Source organism: Hypomesus nipponensis, chromosome 25 (assembly GCF_054491055.1).
Source record: "Hypomesus nipponensis isolate SF chromosome 25, ASM5449105v1, whole genome shotgun sequence".
Taxonomy (NCBI): domain Eukaryota; kingdom Metazoa; phylum Chordata; class Actinopteri; order Osmeriformes; family Osmeridae; genus Hypomesus; species Hypomesus nipponensis.
In genome coordinates this window covers 966,236-980,000 of record NC_140385.1, presented here as the reverse complement: position 1 = coordinate 980,000, position 13,765 = coordinate 966,236, and the positions used below count along the sequence as shown (strand labels likewise).

The 13,765-nt window shown below is 52.7% G+C and overlaps 3 protein-coding genes across 3 annotated transcripts in view; 2 read left to right on the top strand and 1 right to left on the bottom strand.

Annotated features, from left to right (window-relative positions):
* The window catches only part of sh3gl2b (SH3 domain containing GRB2 like 2b, endophilin A1), a 6,569-nt gene extending 6,470 nt beyond the window's left edge, over positions 1 to 99 (top strand). Inside the window, exon 9 of the mRNA XM_084691389.1 lies at positions 1 to 99. This exon is cut by the window's left edge and continues 216 nt beyond it. The gene's annotated coding sequence lies outside the window, so the exon portion shown is untranslated.
* A 2,606-nt stretch (positions 100 to 2,705) lies between these two features.
* Positions 2,706 to 6,679, top strand: LOC146221592 (acidic leucine-rich nuclear phosphoprotein 32 family member D-like). Its single transcript, XM_084691329.1, has 7 exons — positions 2,706 to 3,045; positions 4,071 to 4,220; positions 4,545 to 4,667; positions 4,905 to 5,091; positions 5,343 to 5,434; positions 5,654 to 5,723; positions 5,852 to 6,679. The coding sequence occupies exons 1-7, from the start codon at positions 2,992 to 2,994 to the stop codon at positions 5,944 to 5,946; spliced, it is 771 nt and encodes a 256-aa protein (XP_084547455.1). The 5' UTR covers positions 2,706 to 2,991; the 3' UTR covers positions 5,947 to 6,679.
* Positions 6,680 to 6,774: 95 nt separating this feature from the next.
* coro2ab (coronin 2Ab) lies at positions 6,775 to 11,907 on the bottom strand. The gene is made up of 12 exons (XM_084691328.1): positions 11,707 to 11,907; positions 11,370 to 11,486; positions 11,132 to 11,281; positions 10,204 to 10,377; positions 10,016 to 10,126; positions 9,786 to 9,890; positions 9,603 to 9,699; positions 8,885 to 8,997; positions 8,697 to 8,790; positions 8,247 to 8,512; positions 7,907 to 7,975; positions 6,775 to 7,238 (listed from the first exon to the last, which is right to left on the bottom strand). Exons 1-12 carry the CDS (start codon positions 11,905 to 11,907, stop codon positions 7,173 to 7,175), a joined length of 1,563 nt encoding a protein of 520 aa, XP_084547454.1. The 3' UTR covers positions 6,775 to 7,172.
* Between the last annotated feature and the right edge of the window lie 1,858 nt (positions 11,908 to 13,765).

Genomic DNA, 13,765 nt, shown 5'->3' with positions numbered 1-13,765 from the left:
GGGGGCCACGCCCCCTACCTGGTCTAGCCACACCCCCTTCTCTGTGTAAAAACGCTTTTCACAAACGAAAGACTGCAGGAACCCCACTGGTAAGAAGAGAGAGAGAGAGAGAGAGAGAGAGAGAGAGAGAGAGAGAGAGAGAGAGAGAGAGAGAGAGAGAGAGAGAGGGAGGGAGAGAGAGAGAGGGAGAGGGAGAGAGATTAAGAGGGAGGAATTAAAAGACAGAGAGATAGGGAGAGAGGGGAAGGAGGATTCGGAGAGAGGGATGAGGGGAGGATGATGTATCGTAGCCCCGTGGTTGTGGGTCAGTGTAACCGACAGGAGCTCTCATACCATGAGCCGATAAGATGTGGACACCGTGCTGTGTGTGTGTGTGTGTGTGTGTGAAAGAGAGTGCCTACATATGTGTATCATGTGCACATCTTTACACATGATCAGTGTAAAGTACATTGTTGTCTTCTAACCAGCAGATCACTTTCCTGTCTATCTACCTGTCTGTCTGTCTGCCAGCCTGTCTGCCAGTCTATCTGTCTTATGTATATCTGCCAACTTGCCTGTCTTTTTACCATCTACCAGCCTGCCTGTCTGCCTGTCTTTCTGCCAGCCAATCTATGTCTGTTTACCTGTCTTTCAGCCAGCCAGCCTGTCTGTCTGCCAGACAGCCTGTCTGTCTACCAGGGCACTAGTATAAAAAGGTTCTGTGATCTGTTTGCCACGGATCACATGACATCAGTCCAAGCCGATGTTGTCTCTGAGGTTAAACCAGAAAGTGCTGTCATGGTCCTGCATGCTGGAGCCAGCCAATGGCGGTTGTTGTTGTAGTAGAGGAAAGAGGAAGTGTACTATAAAGGGAAGATGTATTACCTTGTACATAGGCCTGACCCTGAGAGAGAATCCACCAGTGTCACACCCTGTACCCCCAGAGAATCCACCTTTGTCTCACCCTGTACCCCCAGAGAATCCACCAGTGTCACACCCTGTACCCCCAGAGAATCCACCTTTGTCTCACCCTGTACCCCCAGAGAATCCACCAGTGTCACACCCTGTACCCCCAGAGAATCCACCAGTGTCACACCCTGTACCCCCAGAGAATCCACCTTTGTCTCACCCTGTACCCCCAGAGAATCCACCTTTGTCTCACCCTGTACCCCCAGAGAATCCACCTTTGTCTCACCCTGTACCCCCAGAGAATCCACCTTTGTCTCACCCTGTACCCCCAGAGAATCCACCTTTGTCTCACCCTGTTGTACCCCCCAGAGAATCCACCCTTGTCTTACCAAGCTGTGCCCACCTGGGGATTTGAACCCCTGTCCATTCTATAGGCATTGTAGCTATAGAGAAGGTGGTTGGAGGACCCTATCTGAGACCAGCAGCTTCAGCAGATTCCTGACCCACGGCTTGAGGTACGGGAGCACAGCCCTGCTCTGTGAATGTTGGAAACTGAGTTTATATTTATAATCATGTGGTCATGTGACCTAGTTTATATTTATGATCGTGTGGTCATGTGACCTAGTTTATAATATTGATCGTGTGGTCATGTGACCTACCTTCTACTGTCAAACACTGATACACCTGTGTGGTGCAACAATTTTATCAGCAACTTTTAAGGTATTTGATCTATATATATACAGTATATATATGAATATAAGTATATATTTACATATGTTACATTCGGCTAATGTAACACTGTGCATGTGTGTGTGTGTGCATCTACTAGATCACTAATTATCAGAAACACAAATCTTAAGGCACTAGATTTGAGATAAGATGTTTTCAGAAACACAAATCTTAAAGATCCCATGACATGTTGTTTTTGGATGCTTTTAGATAGGCCTTAGTGGTCCCTTAATACTGGAAAAAACAATATCAAGCTTGCACTGTCATAGCTCATTTTCTCATGGGTGGGCCAGATTCTCTGTGCGGGCAAAGCAGAGAAAGGGGAGGTAACCTTCACTCTTATGTCGACATAAGATTTTCAAAACCGAGCGTTTGAGCTCTCATTTTCTCAAAGACGGAGAAGAATATTCAGGGCTTGGTTTACACCTATCGAAATTTCTAGCCACTGGGGGACCAAAGGCAGGCTAGGGGAACTCTATATTAATGTTAAATAACCTCCTAAAGTGAGGTTTTCATGTCATGGGACCTTTAAGACTTTAGGTTTGAGATGAAAGGTTAACACAAGCTCAGGATGGTTACCAGACATCTGAAGCACCATCTGTCAGTAATAAATAATAATCAATCACAAATCAATACGTTGGCAATAAAACAACAACAGTAATAACGTTTCCTGGGGGTCAGTAAGTACAAGGGGATGTGTACCCGAAATGTCAAGGGTTTTGCTGCCATGGCGACGTCTGGCCCCGCCCACTTACTGACTCCTCCCACTTGCGTGCTCTGGTGTGAACCTCTCCCAGTGTTGTTACGTATGTATTTATTTATTTATCTATTTATGTAACTGAGTAATGATGGTGGAATAGTGAAGTATCGTGCTACACGCAAGATGGAGGGATGGATGTTTACCAATATTAAGCATGTATTCTTGTTTCCTGTTTTTGGAAATACTAAAAGATGACATGTCTTACTTCTTGATGTGAGAATACGACTACTATGTGACTACTATGTGATTCAAATAAACACTAAATGTTTGATGACACAGCAGCCGCGTGCGCTGTCACTGATACCAACTGCAACTTTTTAAATCGCTTCAGATTAAAATGTCTACCAAATAACTAAATCAATGTGTTTTTAAGTGATTTATATCGTAGGCCGGATGTTACTCGTTGAATAGTGCGACCGCCAGCGGGGGCGCTGTTGTCCGTTTTTGGTTCAACCTCCTTTCCCTCCGTTTTACAAAACACGGTCGCTGACCCAGATTCCAGCCCCTTCTGCTACACACACACGGTCACAGCCTCTCTCCGCTGCGCCAACGCAACAGCGACGCTGAACCACAAGAAGACGAAAGTTCAACACGATACGAGAGAAGAGACGAAAATGGACATGAAAAAAAGAATTCATTTAGAACTGAGGAACCGGACACCGTCAGATGTGAGTATGGTTTGGCTGGAAGGCTGCGACATCAAACTTTAGCGAGCGAATCGGTGTAGTAAAGTCATGGCGACCACATGTGAGGCGAAGAGAACACCGATGCTAGCCAGTTGGAAAGGCCCCGGCTAATACCTGGAATGTAACATTAACTAGTCTGATGGGCCTACAAGTGTGTCTAAGCTAAACTCTTTTGGTAACTTTTTAGTCAGATTGTTTCGTTGCATATGTTCTTCATAATTCGATCAGTTTGTTGGATGAAGTGAACCGAGTTGAGAAGCTAGCTAGTCTTGGTTAGCGTAGCTAGCTAGGAAACCCGCTTTGCCTGTAGCATCCTGGTATTGCCGTCTCAGACTATTTGCTGTAAACGGTTTTGAGGTAACTTACAGACTAGCTTTGCTTTCTGTCGAATATTCAGTACCCTGGATGACTGTGTGTTGTCGTCCAGGTAGCCAGCTAGCTGCCCGTGCAGCTTCTCCCCGCCATAGACTTCTGGCGTGATAGAGCGAGAGTCGTAGCACGGTTAGCGCGTGAGCATTGCACAAATGACTGGCAATGGCGCCAGAGCTGCTACAAGTGCGGCAAGATGGCTAGCCTAGCTAGCACTCGACTCGGTCAAAAAAAAGGCTTAGAAACTCAACGGAAGGGAGAGAGAGATTTTAAGTTAACGAGTTGCTAGATTGGTATATGTGGAAGTGTAACTTGTTGGAATAAACAGCGACAGGAAAGCGTAACTAGTTACTTGTGATAGCGGCCTTGGCTAACACGGGTCAGCTAGCACGTGCTTACGGAGTTTACAAACAACCCCCGGCCGGCGGGTCTACCGGCGCGGTCCTCCCAAATACATCCGCATATGGATCAAACTAAGTATTCCAACCGACCGACAACAAAACCCAAGTAGTTTATAGGCAACAGCGGGAATTGTGCAACATGAACTCTGGTGTTTGCATGCAGATTCCCTGCAGTGATGTCACAGTTTAGCGAGTAACACACCGGCGTGTCAACTTTAAAAATCGTTTTTGTCACAGGTTCACGAGCTGGTGCTGGACAACTGCCGGTCGAACGAGGGGAAGATGGAGGGAATCACGGAAGAGTTTGAGAACCTGCAGCTTCTCAGCTTGGTCAATGTCGGCCTGATCTCCGTGTCCAACATCCCCAAACTAGAGAAACTCACCAAGGTAGAGCTCAGGGGTGGCGTACGTCATCAGCGATGTTGCTCGGTGACCGGTGTAGATATATGAACGTTGCTGTAGTGATAGATGATGGAGTTTATGTAATGGGTCAGGATGTGGATAACTCATGATTGTAAGTTTACTCATTATACTCTGGTCTCCCCTCTTCTCTCTCCTCCCCTCTTCTCTCTCCTCCCCTCTTCTCTCTCCTCCCCTCTTCTCTCTCCTCCCCTCTTCTCTCTCCTCCCCTCTTCTCTCTCCTCCCCTCTTCTCTCCCCTCCCTTCTTCTCTCCTCTCTTCCCCTCTCCTTTCTTCCCTCCTCCCCCCCAGTTGGAGTTGAGCGATAACAGGATATCGGGGGGTCTGGAGGTTCTAGCAGAGCGCCTGGTCAACTTGACTCACCTCAACCTCAGTGGGAACAAGTTCAAAGACATCAGCACACTAGAGCCCCTGGTGGGTAATGCTAGCCCTAACTAGCTTAACTACGCTAGCCCTAACTAGCATAACTACACTAGCCCTAACTAGCATAACTACCCTAGCCCTAACTAGCATAACTACCCTAGCCCTAACTAGCATAACTACACTAGCCCTAGACTAGCATAACTACACTAAACCGTAACTAACTCTTAACTACAGTACCACTCACTATACTAGTGCTTAACTAGCTCCCCTGACCTCTGACCCCTGTAGAAGAAGCTGCACCTGCTCAAGTCCCTGGACCTGTTTAACTGCGAGGTGACCAACCTGGGGGACTACAGGGAGAGCATCTTCAAGCTGCTGCCCCAGCTCACATACCTGGACGGGTACGACATCGAGGACTGTGAGGCCTCCGACTCGGACAGCGAGGGAGATGGCCTGGAGGATGAGGAGGGAGTAGGTGAGGAGGCTGTGGGTGGGCAGGGCTGTGGGTGGGTGTGAGGGAGGGAGGGCTGTGGGTGGGGAGGGCTGTGGGTGGGGAGGGCTGTGGGTGGGGAGGGCTGTGGGTGGGGAGGGCTGTGGGTGGGGAGGGCTGTGGGTGGGGAGGGCTGTGGGTGGGCAGGGCTGTGGGTGGGCAGGGCTGTGTGTGTGTGTGTGTGTGTGTGTGTTGAACCAGGTGTGTCCTAACAGTGTTCTCTGTCCCGCCCACAGAGGGAGAGAGTGAGGACTTTGATGAGGAAGAGGAGGATGAGGAAGAGGAGGGGGTGGTGGCAGAGGAGGAGGATGATGACGATGACAGTGAGGTGAGGAGGAAGCTTGGAGGGTTTGTTTCCTGTTCTGACAAGTCTGGTACCCTCTACTGGCAACTCTGAAGCATTACACGTGTGTGTCTGTGTCATACTAGACCCAGTAACACACTGCTGGTCATACCCCTGCTTTAACTTTGTATCTTTTTAAACCAGTTTTTGTTGTGCAGTTAGTGTTTTTGTAGAGTTGGTTTTGATTTTGCTGCTCCTCTCCAGGAAGGAGAGGTGAACGGAGGGCTGGATGACGACGACGATGATGATGAAGACGAGGATGAGGATGACGATGGTGGGTAGAACAATCCCTCTCACACACTCCCTTGTTCTATCCTGGTTTGTTCTCTCACACAAATTCTGTCTCACACACACACACTTTGTCCTGGTGTCTCTAACAATGTGCCCCCCCCCCCTCCCCAGATGAGGAAGACTCCCCCACTAAGGGGGAGAAGAGGAAGAGGGCCCCTGAAGATGAAGATGAGGATGATGACGATGACGACGATGATGATGATTGAGTGTGATGACCCCCCCCTCCTCCCGTCCTGCTGGCTTCTCCATCCTGTCCTGGCTCCTCCCTTTCCTGCCCTGGCTCCTCCCATAATGACCTCCCACCCCATGGACTGGCTGTGTGTTGCCTAGGGAGACGCCACCCCCCCACTCCCCTCTGTAATGAACTCTGGGATTGGGAGGCATTTCTTTTTGCCAACAGAGCTTTTAAGAAAAATTAAGAAAAAAAAAACTAAAACAAAAAAAAAAATAATGGAAGAAGGAAGGAAAAAAAAAAATCCTATTTTTTTCAGAGAATTTAGTTTAGTTGTTTATTTTGTATCGTTGTTATCAGGGCTGTGTGGGTGTGTCCTGTGTGTGGAGGGGGAGTCACCTGAGGGACACTTCCTCCTCCTCCCTCTTCTCCTCTTCTCCTCCTCCCTCTTCTCCTCCTCCTCCTCCCTCTTCTCCTCTCCTCCTCTTCTCCTCCATCCCTCATCTTCTCCCCTCCTCTCAGATCTCAGCTCTGTAGAGGTGAGTTAGCGTTTGCTCAGCCCTGCCTCCAGATCTGCTGAGTGGAAACTGAGGAGGCGGGGCCTGTAGAGTCTGGGGGCGGGGCTTTGGGGGTCAGGGGGTGGGGTCTGAGTGGGTGTGTCTCTGATACTTACACTGACTGGTCTTGGCTGTATTTTTTTACTTTCCGTAAGTTAAAAACAAAAACCAGATAAAAATGGACTTTGTAAATAAAATCTTAACATTTTGCTCCTGCCTTCTTCCTGTTCTGTCTCTCCTTCACCAAGACCGACCATCTGGAACCTTCCCTGGTTGAATTTGTTTTATTAAATGATTTTGAGCTACTCCAGATTTCTAGTTAAGTTCATGTGGGCAATTGATAAACGTTAACTTGCAACAAATTCACGTGTTTTATTGGGTTAAATTGTAAGCAAGGACATTTAATCATTTGTTTTATTTTTTTATCTTTAGCTTTGAGATCAGATGAGATGAATTAGATGTTGTGATCATAGAAAAAGTTGTGTTTCTATTTTCAATACTAATAGTTTATATTTTAGTTGAGTTTGTAAGATTGTTATTCACTGGTATTATGAAGACAAAAATATAACATGTTGATTTCCTCTTAACTGGTAAAACTGGTTATCTGAGCACAGCATGTGATTGGCTGGGTTAGAGGACAACGCCAGATGGAGCCTCGTCATTGGCTGGGTCAGAGGATGATGGAGCTGGGTGATTGGCTGGTTCAGAAGGTAGCTCTCATCTTGTTCCTGTTGTTCTTGCCTTCCAGCTCCAGTTGTGTGATCCTCACCTGGGGGGAAGAGAGTGCGTATGGTATGTGTGTGTGTGTGCGTATGGTATGTGTGTGTGTGCGTATGGTATGTGTGTGTGCGTATGGTATGTGTGTGTGTGTGTGCGTATGGTATGTGTGTGTGTGTGTGCGTATGGTATGTGTGTGTGCGTATGGTATGTGTGTGTGTGTGTGCGTATGGTATGTGTGTGTGTGTGTGCGTATGGTATGTGTGTGTGCGTATGGTATGTGTGTGTGTGTGTGCGTATGGTATGTGTGTGTGTGTGTGCGTATGGTATGTGTGTGTGCGTATGTGTGTGTTGTGCGTATGGTATGTGTGTGTGTGTGTGCGTATGGTATGTGTGTGTGTGTGCGTATGGTATGTGTGTGTTGTGCGTATGGTATGTGTGTGTGCGTATGTGTGTGTTGTGCGTATGGTATGTGTGTGTGTGTGCGTATGGTATGTGTGTGTGTTGTGCGTATGGTGTGTGTGTGTGTTGTGCGTATGGTATGTGTGTGTGCGTATGTGTGTGTTGTGCGTATGGTATGTGTGTGTGTGTGCGTATGGTATGTGTGTGTGTTGTGCGTATGGTGTGTGTGTGTGTTGTGCGTATGGTATGTGTGTGTGTTGTGCGTATGGTGTGTGTGTGTGTTGTGCGTATGGTGTGTGTGTGTGTGTGTGTTCTGACCTGTTTCTGGTTGAGCTGCTCCTGCAGTTCTCTGATCTCATCCTGCTGTCTGTAGAATGCCTGCAAGAGCTGACACACACACAAGGTCAGACACACACACAAGGTCAGACACACACACACAAGGTCAGACACCCACACACAAGGTCAGACACACACACACAAGGTCAGACACACACACACAGGGTCAGACACACACACACAGGGTCAGACACACACACACACAGGGTCAGACACACAAACACAGGGTCAGACACACACACACAAGGTCAGACACACACACAACAGGGTCAGACAACAGGTACCACACACATCCCTCACCTCCCCCCTCCCTCATCCCCACCTCTCTCTCAGCCGGGGGTGGGGCCTGCTCTGAGGGCTCGCAGCAGTGCGGGGTGCATTGTGGGTAGGCCCAGCCCGGAGTCTGTGTCTCGTCTGGCTGCCAGCCCGACAGGTCGCTCAGGTCCTGGGGGTACTTGGCGTCCTGGTAGGCCAGCTGCTCCTGGAGGAAGGCCTGCTCCAGGGGCCTGCCCTGCCCCCTCTCGGGTGCCCGCTTCGGGTAGGGGTTGGTTACTCTAGCCCCAGGCTTCAGAGACATCAGCAGGGGCCCTGGGCAGGTGGGGGGGGGTGGTAGCGGGGTCAACACAGCCACGTTGAGACTACGACGGCATCACAACACGGAGGGTGACATTTCATAGTGACCAGCCGTGACTAAATGAGCTAAACGCTAAGGGTAGCTTCAGGTCAGTACCCATGAGGTGGTGATGACCTCTGACCCCTGAGGGGTACTGACCTCTGTTGTCCCCTGACAGCCACTCCTGTGCTGTCATGGCCGCCTGGTCTCCTGCTGTCATCGGGTACAGATCCTCCTGGAACACGCCCACCTGCTACAGACCACACTGTTACTCTACCTCTCTCTCCCCCCTCTCCTCCTGCTACAGACCACACTGTTACTCAACCTCTCTCTCCCCCCTCTCCTACCTTGCGGGGGACGATCATTGACAGGGGTTCTACCAGGTGTTTCTCAATGATGAGGCGGTAGAACCTGAACACCTCGCAGCCTCTCACATCCAGACCACGCTTAGGCATGACACCTGCAGGGGTCAGAGGTCAGGCAGACATTAGGCATGACCCCCTGCAGGGGTCAGAGGTCAGGCAGACATTAGGCATGACCCCTGCAGGGGTCAGAGGTCAGGCAGACATCGGTGAGCGAATGTAATGTAAACTGTGTGTGTATATATGTGTGTGTGGTGTGTGATGTGTGTGTATATATGTGTGTGTGGTGTATACATGTGGTGTGTGTGTGTGATGTGTGTGGTGTGTACATGTGTGGTGTGTGATGTGTGTGGTGTATACATGTGGTGTGTGTGTGATGTGTGTGGTGTGTACATGTGGTGTGTGTGTGTGATGTGTGTGGTGTATACATGTGGTGTGTGTGTGTGATGTGTGTGGTGTATACATGTGGTGTGTGTGGTGTATACATGTGGTGTGTGTGATGTGTGTGGTGTATACATGTGGTGTGTGTGATGTGTGTGGTGTATACATGTGGTGTGTGTGTGTGTGTGTGATGTGTGTGATGTGTGTGGTGTGTGTGATGTGTGTGGTGTATACATGTGGTGTGTGTGTGTGATGTGTGTGGTGTATACATGTGGTGTGTGTGATGTGTGTGGTGTATACATGTGGTGTGTGTGTGACCTACCCAGGCCTCTCTGGGGCAGTAGGGAGCGGTACTCTGTCAGGTAGTGCAGGAAGGGCTTCTCTGAGCTCAGCTCATAGTACCTGATGTTCCCATCTCCCTGGGGGGGGGGGGGGGGGGGACAGGTATTGGTCCTCTTGCCAGCCACATACAGTGTGTGTGTGTGTGTGTGTGTGTGTACAGCACCTTGCCAGCCAGGTAGAGCATATGTGTGTCAGGGTCGTAGAATGGAAACAGAACTCCAGAAGAACCATCCAGTTCCTCCTCCAGGAGAGGTTCAGACAGGTCCTCCTACACACACACAGAGGTCACACACACACACACACAGGACTGACGCACACACACACACAGGACAGACGCACACACACAGGACAGACGCACACACACACACACAGGACAGACGCACACACACTCACCGGGTCCCAGACAGCCACCTGTCTCTGGTTCCAGCAGGAGGTCCCAGTAGACACCAGCTGGTCTCCTGCATACAGCACCTTACTGGCCTTGTGGGAGGCCCTGCCCGACTCCTACACACACACACACACATACGTGTAACACACACACTACGCACAGACACACAGACAGTCAGTGGTGCGAGCCCCACCTGCAGGATGCGTCCTGAGCGGGGCTCCAGGACCCGGAGCCTGCGGTCCCTGCAGCAGCAGGCCAGCCAGCGGCCGTCCCTGCTCAGGCTGACTGACAGCAGCAGCTCTGGGGTCTGGAGCTGCCTCACAGGCCTGAGCACCCTGCCAGCCTGGGACACGTCCCACACCATCACCTGGAGAGGGGGAGAGGGGAGAGGGAGAGAGGGGGAGAGGAGGAGAGGGGGAGGAGAGGGGGAGAGGAGGAGAGAGGGGGAGGAGAGGGGGAGAGGAGAGGAGAGGGGGAGAGGAGGAGAGAGAGGGGGAGGAGAGGAGAGGGGAAGAGAGAGAGGGGGAGAGGGGGAGGAGAGGGGGGGAGAGGGGGAGGAGAGGGGGAGAGGAGGAGAGAGAGGGGGAGGAGAGGGGGAGAGGAGAGGAGAGGGGAAGAGAGAGAGGGGGAGAGGGGGAGGAGAGGGGGGAGAGGGGGAGGAGAGGGGGAGAGGAGGAGAGAGAGAGGGGGAGGAGAGGAGAGGAGAGGGGGGGAGAGGGGGAGAGAGAGAGGGGGAGGAGAGGGGGAGAGGAGGAGAGAGAGGGGGGGAGAGGAGGAGAGGAGAGGGGGAGAGAGAGAGGGGGAGAGGGGGAGAGAGAGAGGGGGAGGAGAGGGGGAGGACAGGAGGAGGAGGAGAGGGGGAGGAGAGGGGGAGGAGAGGAGGAGAGGGGAGAGGGAGAGGGGAGGGGGGGGAGAGGAGGAGGAGAGGGGGAGAGGAGGAGAGGGGGAGGAGAGGGGGAGAAGGGGAGAGGGGGGGGAGAGGGGGAGGAGAGGAGGAGAGGAGGGGAGGGGAGGAGGGGAGGAGGAGAGGGGGAGAGGGGAGACGGGGAGAGGAAAACGCACAATGGAATGTGTATTCATGTGTGTATTCATGTGTGTGTGTGTGTGTGTGTGATCCTCACCTTGTAGTCGTAGGCAGAGCTAACCAGCAGGTCTCTGGCGGTTGGATGCCACTCTATGAGCCCCACCCTTTTGGAGTGACCAATCAGAGTCTTCCTTGCCACGGTGATGTTCTGCTGTACTCCTTGAGACGGGATGTCCCAGATCTTCACCTGCACGCACACACGCACACACACACACACTATGTAAACCTATCTATCATTCCGTCTCTCTCTCCCTCCACCTGTCTCAGATACTGACGGTGCAGTCTTCAGAGCAGGATGCGATGCAGAGGTCGTCGAAGGGATTCCACTTGACGTCCAGAACCCTGGAGGTGTGGCCAGAGACCCTGGGCTGCAGGGGGGGCACTCTTCCTTTCTGGGGGGGGGGGGGGGAGGGGGAGGGGGGAGGGGGAGGGGGAGGGGGGAGGGGGAGGGGGAGGGGGAGGGGGGAGGGGTATTGGGATCAGGAGATCACCGTCAAATCATGTATTATTCAATAGCTTTCACTAAGGAAGTCAAGTGATACTGTCATGCCCCCGCACACACTGGCATCCACCTTTTGTTTAAAAGCACAGGAATAACAGGAAGTTAGTTACATGATGGACGGGCAGGACCAGGAAGGCCCCGCCCCCTGCGCACTCCGTCACCACGGCGATGAAGAGCGGGTTCACGGAGCAGTAGTGGTTGTCATGGACACTGCGTGTGATGGGCACACCGTCGTAGGCATGGTCTCGCCCCGCGGCCTTCCCAAACACGTGACGGAACTTTGAACCATGACAAGAAGAACACCATGACATCTGGAGGAAGAGGAGGAGGAGGAGGGGAGGAGGAGGTGGAGGAGGAGGAGGAGAGGAGGAGGAGGAGGAGGTGGAAGAGGGGAGGAGGAGAGGAGGAGAGGAGGAGGAGGTGGAAGAGGGGAGGAGGAAGAGGAGGAGGTGGAAGAGGGGAGGAGGAGAGGAGGAGGAGGAGAGGAGGAGGAGGAGAGGAGGAGGAGGTGGAAGAGGGAAGGAGGAGGTGGAGGAGGAGGAGGAGAGGAGGAGGAGGAGGTGGAAGAGGGGAGGAGGAGAGGAGGAGGAGGAGAGGAGGAGGAGGAGAGGAGGAGGAGGTGGAAGAGGGAAGGAGGAGGTGGAGGAGGAGAGGAGGAGGAAGAGAAGGGGAGGAGGAGAGGAGCAAGAGGAGGAGAGGAGGAAGAGGAGGAAGGGGAGGAGAGGAGGAGGAGGAAGAAGAGGGGAGGAGGAGGTCAATTGAAATGTGCATGTGTGCGTAAAGATCTGTATCCAATTTCATGTTCCGTGAGTCTGAAAAATAGGACTGTGTGTGTGTGGACAGGAGAGAGTAGCGTCCAGTTGTGAATAATTCAGATGACATCATGCTGGATGGGAAATACACATCACCTGTGACCTCTTCTGAGGACAGCGACCTCCAGGACCCTGACCCCAAGGCTCTCCTCCAACAGCCCCCCCTTATATCACCTCCCCCACACCTGGCCCCTGTCCTCCCCTCACCTCCCCCACACCTGGCCCCTGTCCTCCCCTCTCCTCCCCCACACCTGGCCCCTGTCCTCCCCTCACCTCCCCCACACCTGGCCCCTGTCCTCCCCTCACCTCCCCCACACCTGGCCCCTGTCCTCCCCTCTCCTCCCCCACACCTGGCCCCTGTCCTCCCCTCACCTCCCCCACACCTGGCCCCTGTCCTCCCCTCTCCTCCCCCACACCTGGCCCCTGTCCTCCCCTCTCCTCCCCCACACCTGGCCCCTGTCCTCCCCTCACCTCCCCCACACCTGGCCCCTGTCCTCCCCTCTCCTCCCCCACACCTGGCCCCTGTCCTCCCCTCACCTCCCCCACACCTGGCCCCTGTCCTCCCCTCTCCTCCCCCACACCTGGCCCCTGTCCTCCCCTCACCTCCCCCACACCTGGCCCCTGTCCTCCCCTCTCCTCCCCCACACCTGGCCCCTGTCCTCCCCTCACCTCCCCCACACCTGGCCCCTGTCCTCCCCTCACCTCCCCCACACCTGGCCCCTGTCCTCCCCTCTCCTCCCCCACACCTGGCCCCTGTCCTCCCCTCTCCTCCCCCACACCTGGCCCCTGTCCTCCCCTCGCCTGGCCTTACCTTTCAGATGGTCATGTAGATAAGCTCCAGACCAAACCTACAAGTGTCTTGGCTCCTCCTCCAGGTGTCCAGATGTCCTCTAGGTGTCTTCTAGGTATCCTGCAGGTGTCCTCCAGGTGTCTTGTAGGTATCCTGCAGGTGTCCAAGTGTCTTCCAGGTGTCCAGATGTCCTCCAGGTGTCCTGCAGGCTCCTCTCGGTGTCCAGGCTCCTCCAGGTGTCCTCCAGGATCCTCCAGGTCTGTGTACTGCTGGCAGAGTCTTCAGACTCCTCTCCCTCCTGGACTGACTTGGCTGGTCGTCGGGGCGGGTCGCTAAGGGATCAGGTGCAGGTGTGTTGTGTAGTGCAGCTCATGCATAACTAACTGATCTGGCAGATCAGACGGCCACAGATCATAGCTTCTTATCAAGAAGGTGTGTGTGAATGTGTGTGTGCGTGTGTGAGTGTGTATGAGTGTGTATGTGGGGCTTGAGGGTGAGTGAGTGCATTGAAGTGTATGTGTGCATCATGTGTTTGTGAGTGTGTGTGTTTGTGTGTATGCATGTGTG

What these genes read in the sequence shown, in the direction of transcription:
- LOC146221592 (XM_084691329.1), top strand. Translation starts at nt 2,992, where the DNA reads ATGGACATGAAAAAAAGAATTCATTTAGAACTGAGGAACCGGACACCG. An exon ending in TCAGCACACTAGAGCCCCTG is followed by an intron (nt 4,668 to 4,904) that starts GTGGGTAATGCT and finishes TGACCCCTGTAG; the next exon opens with AAGAAGCTGCACCTGCTCAA. An exon ending in GGAGGATGAGGAGGGAGTAG is followed by an intron (nt 5,092 to 5,342) that starts GTGAGGAGGCTG and finishes TCCCGCCCACAG; the next exon opens with AGGGAGAGAGTGAGGACTTT.
- coro2ab (XM_084691328.1), bottom strand. Translation starts at nt 11,907, where the DNA reads ATGTCATGGTGTTCTTCTTGTCATGGTTCAAAGTTCCGTCACGTGTTT. An exon ending in TGGTCCTGCCCGTCCATCAT is followed by an intron (nt 11,487 to 11,706) that starts GTAACTAACTTC and finishes CCCCCCCCCCAG; the next exon opens with AAAGGAAGAGTGCCCCCCCT. An exon ending in ACTGCCCCAGAGAGGCCTGG is followed by an intron (nt 8,998 to 9,602) that starts GTAGGTCACACA and finishes TGACCCCTGCAG; the next exon opens with GTGTCATGCCTAAGCGTGGT.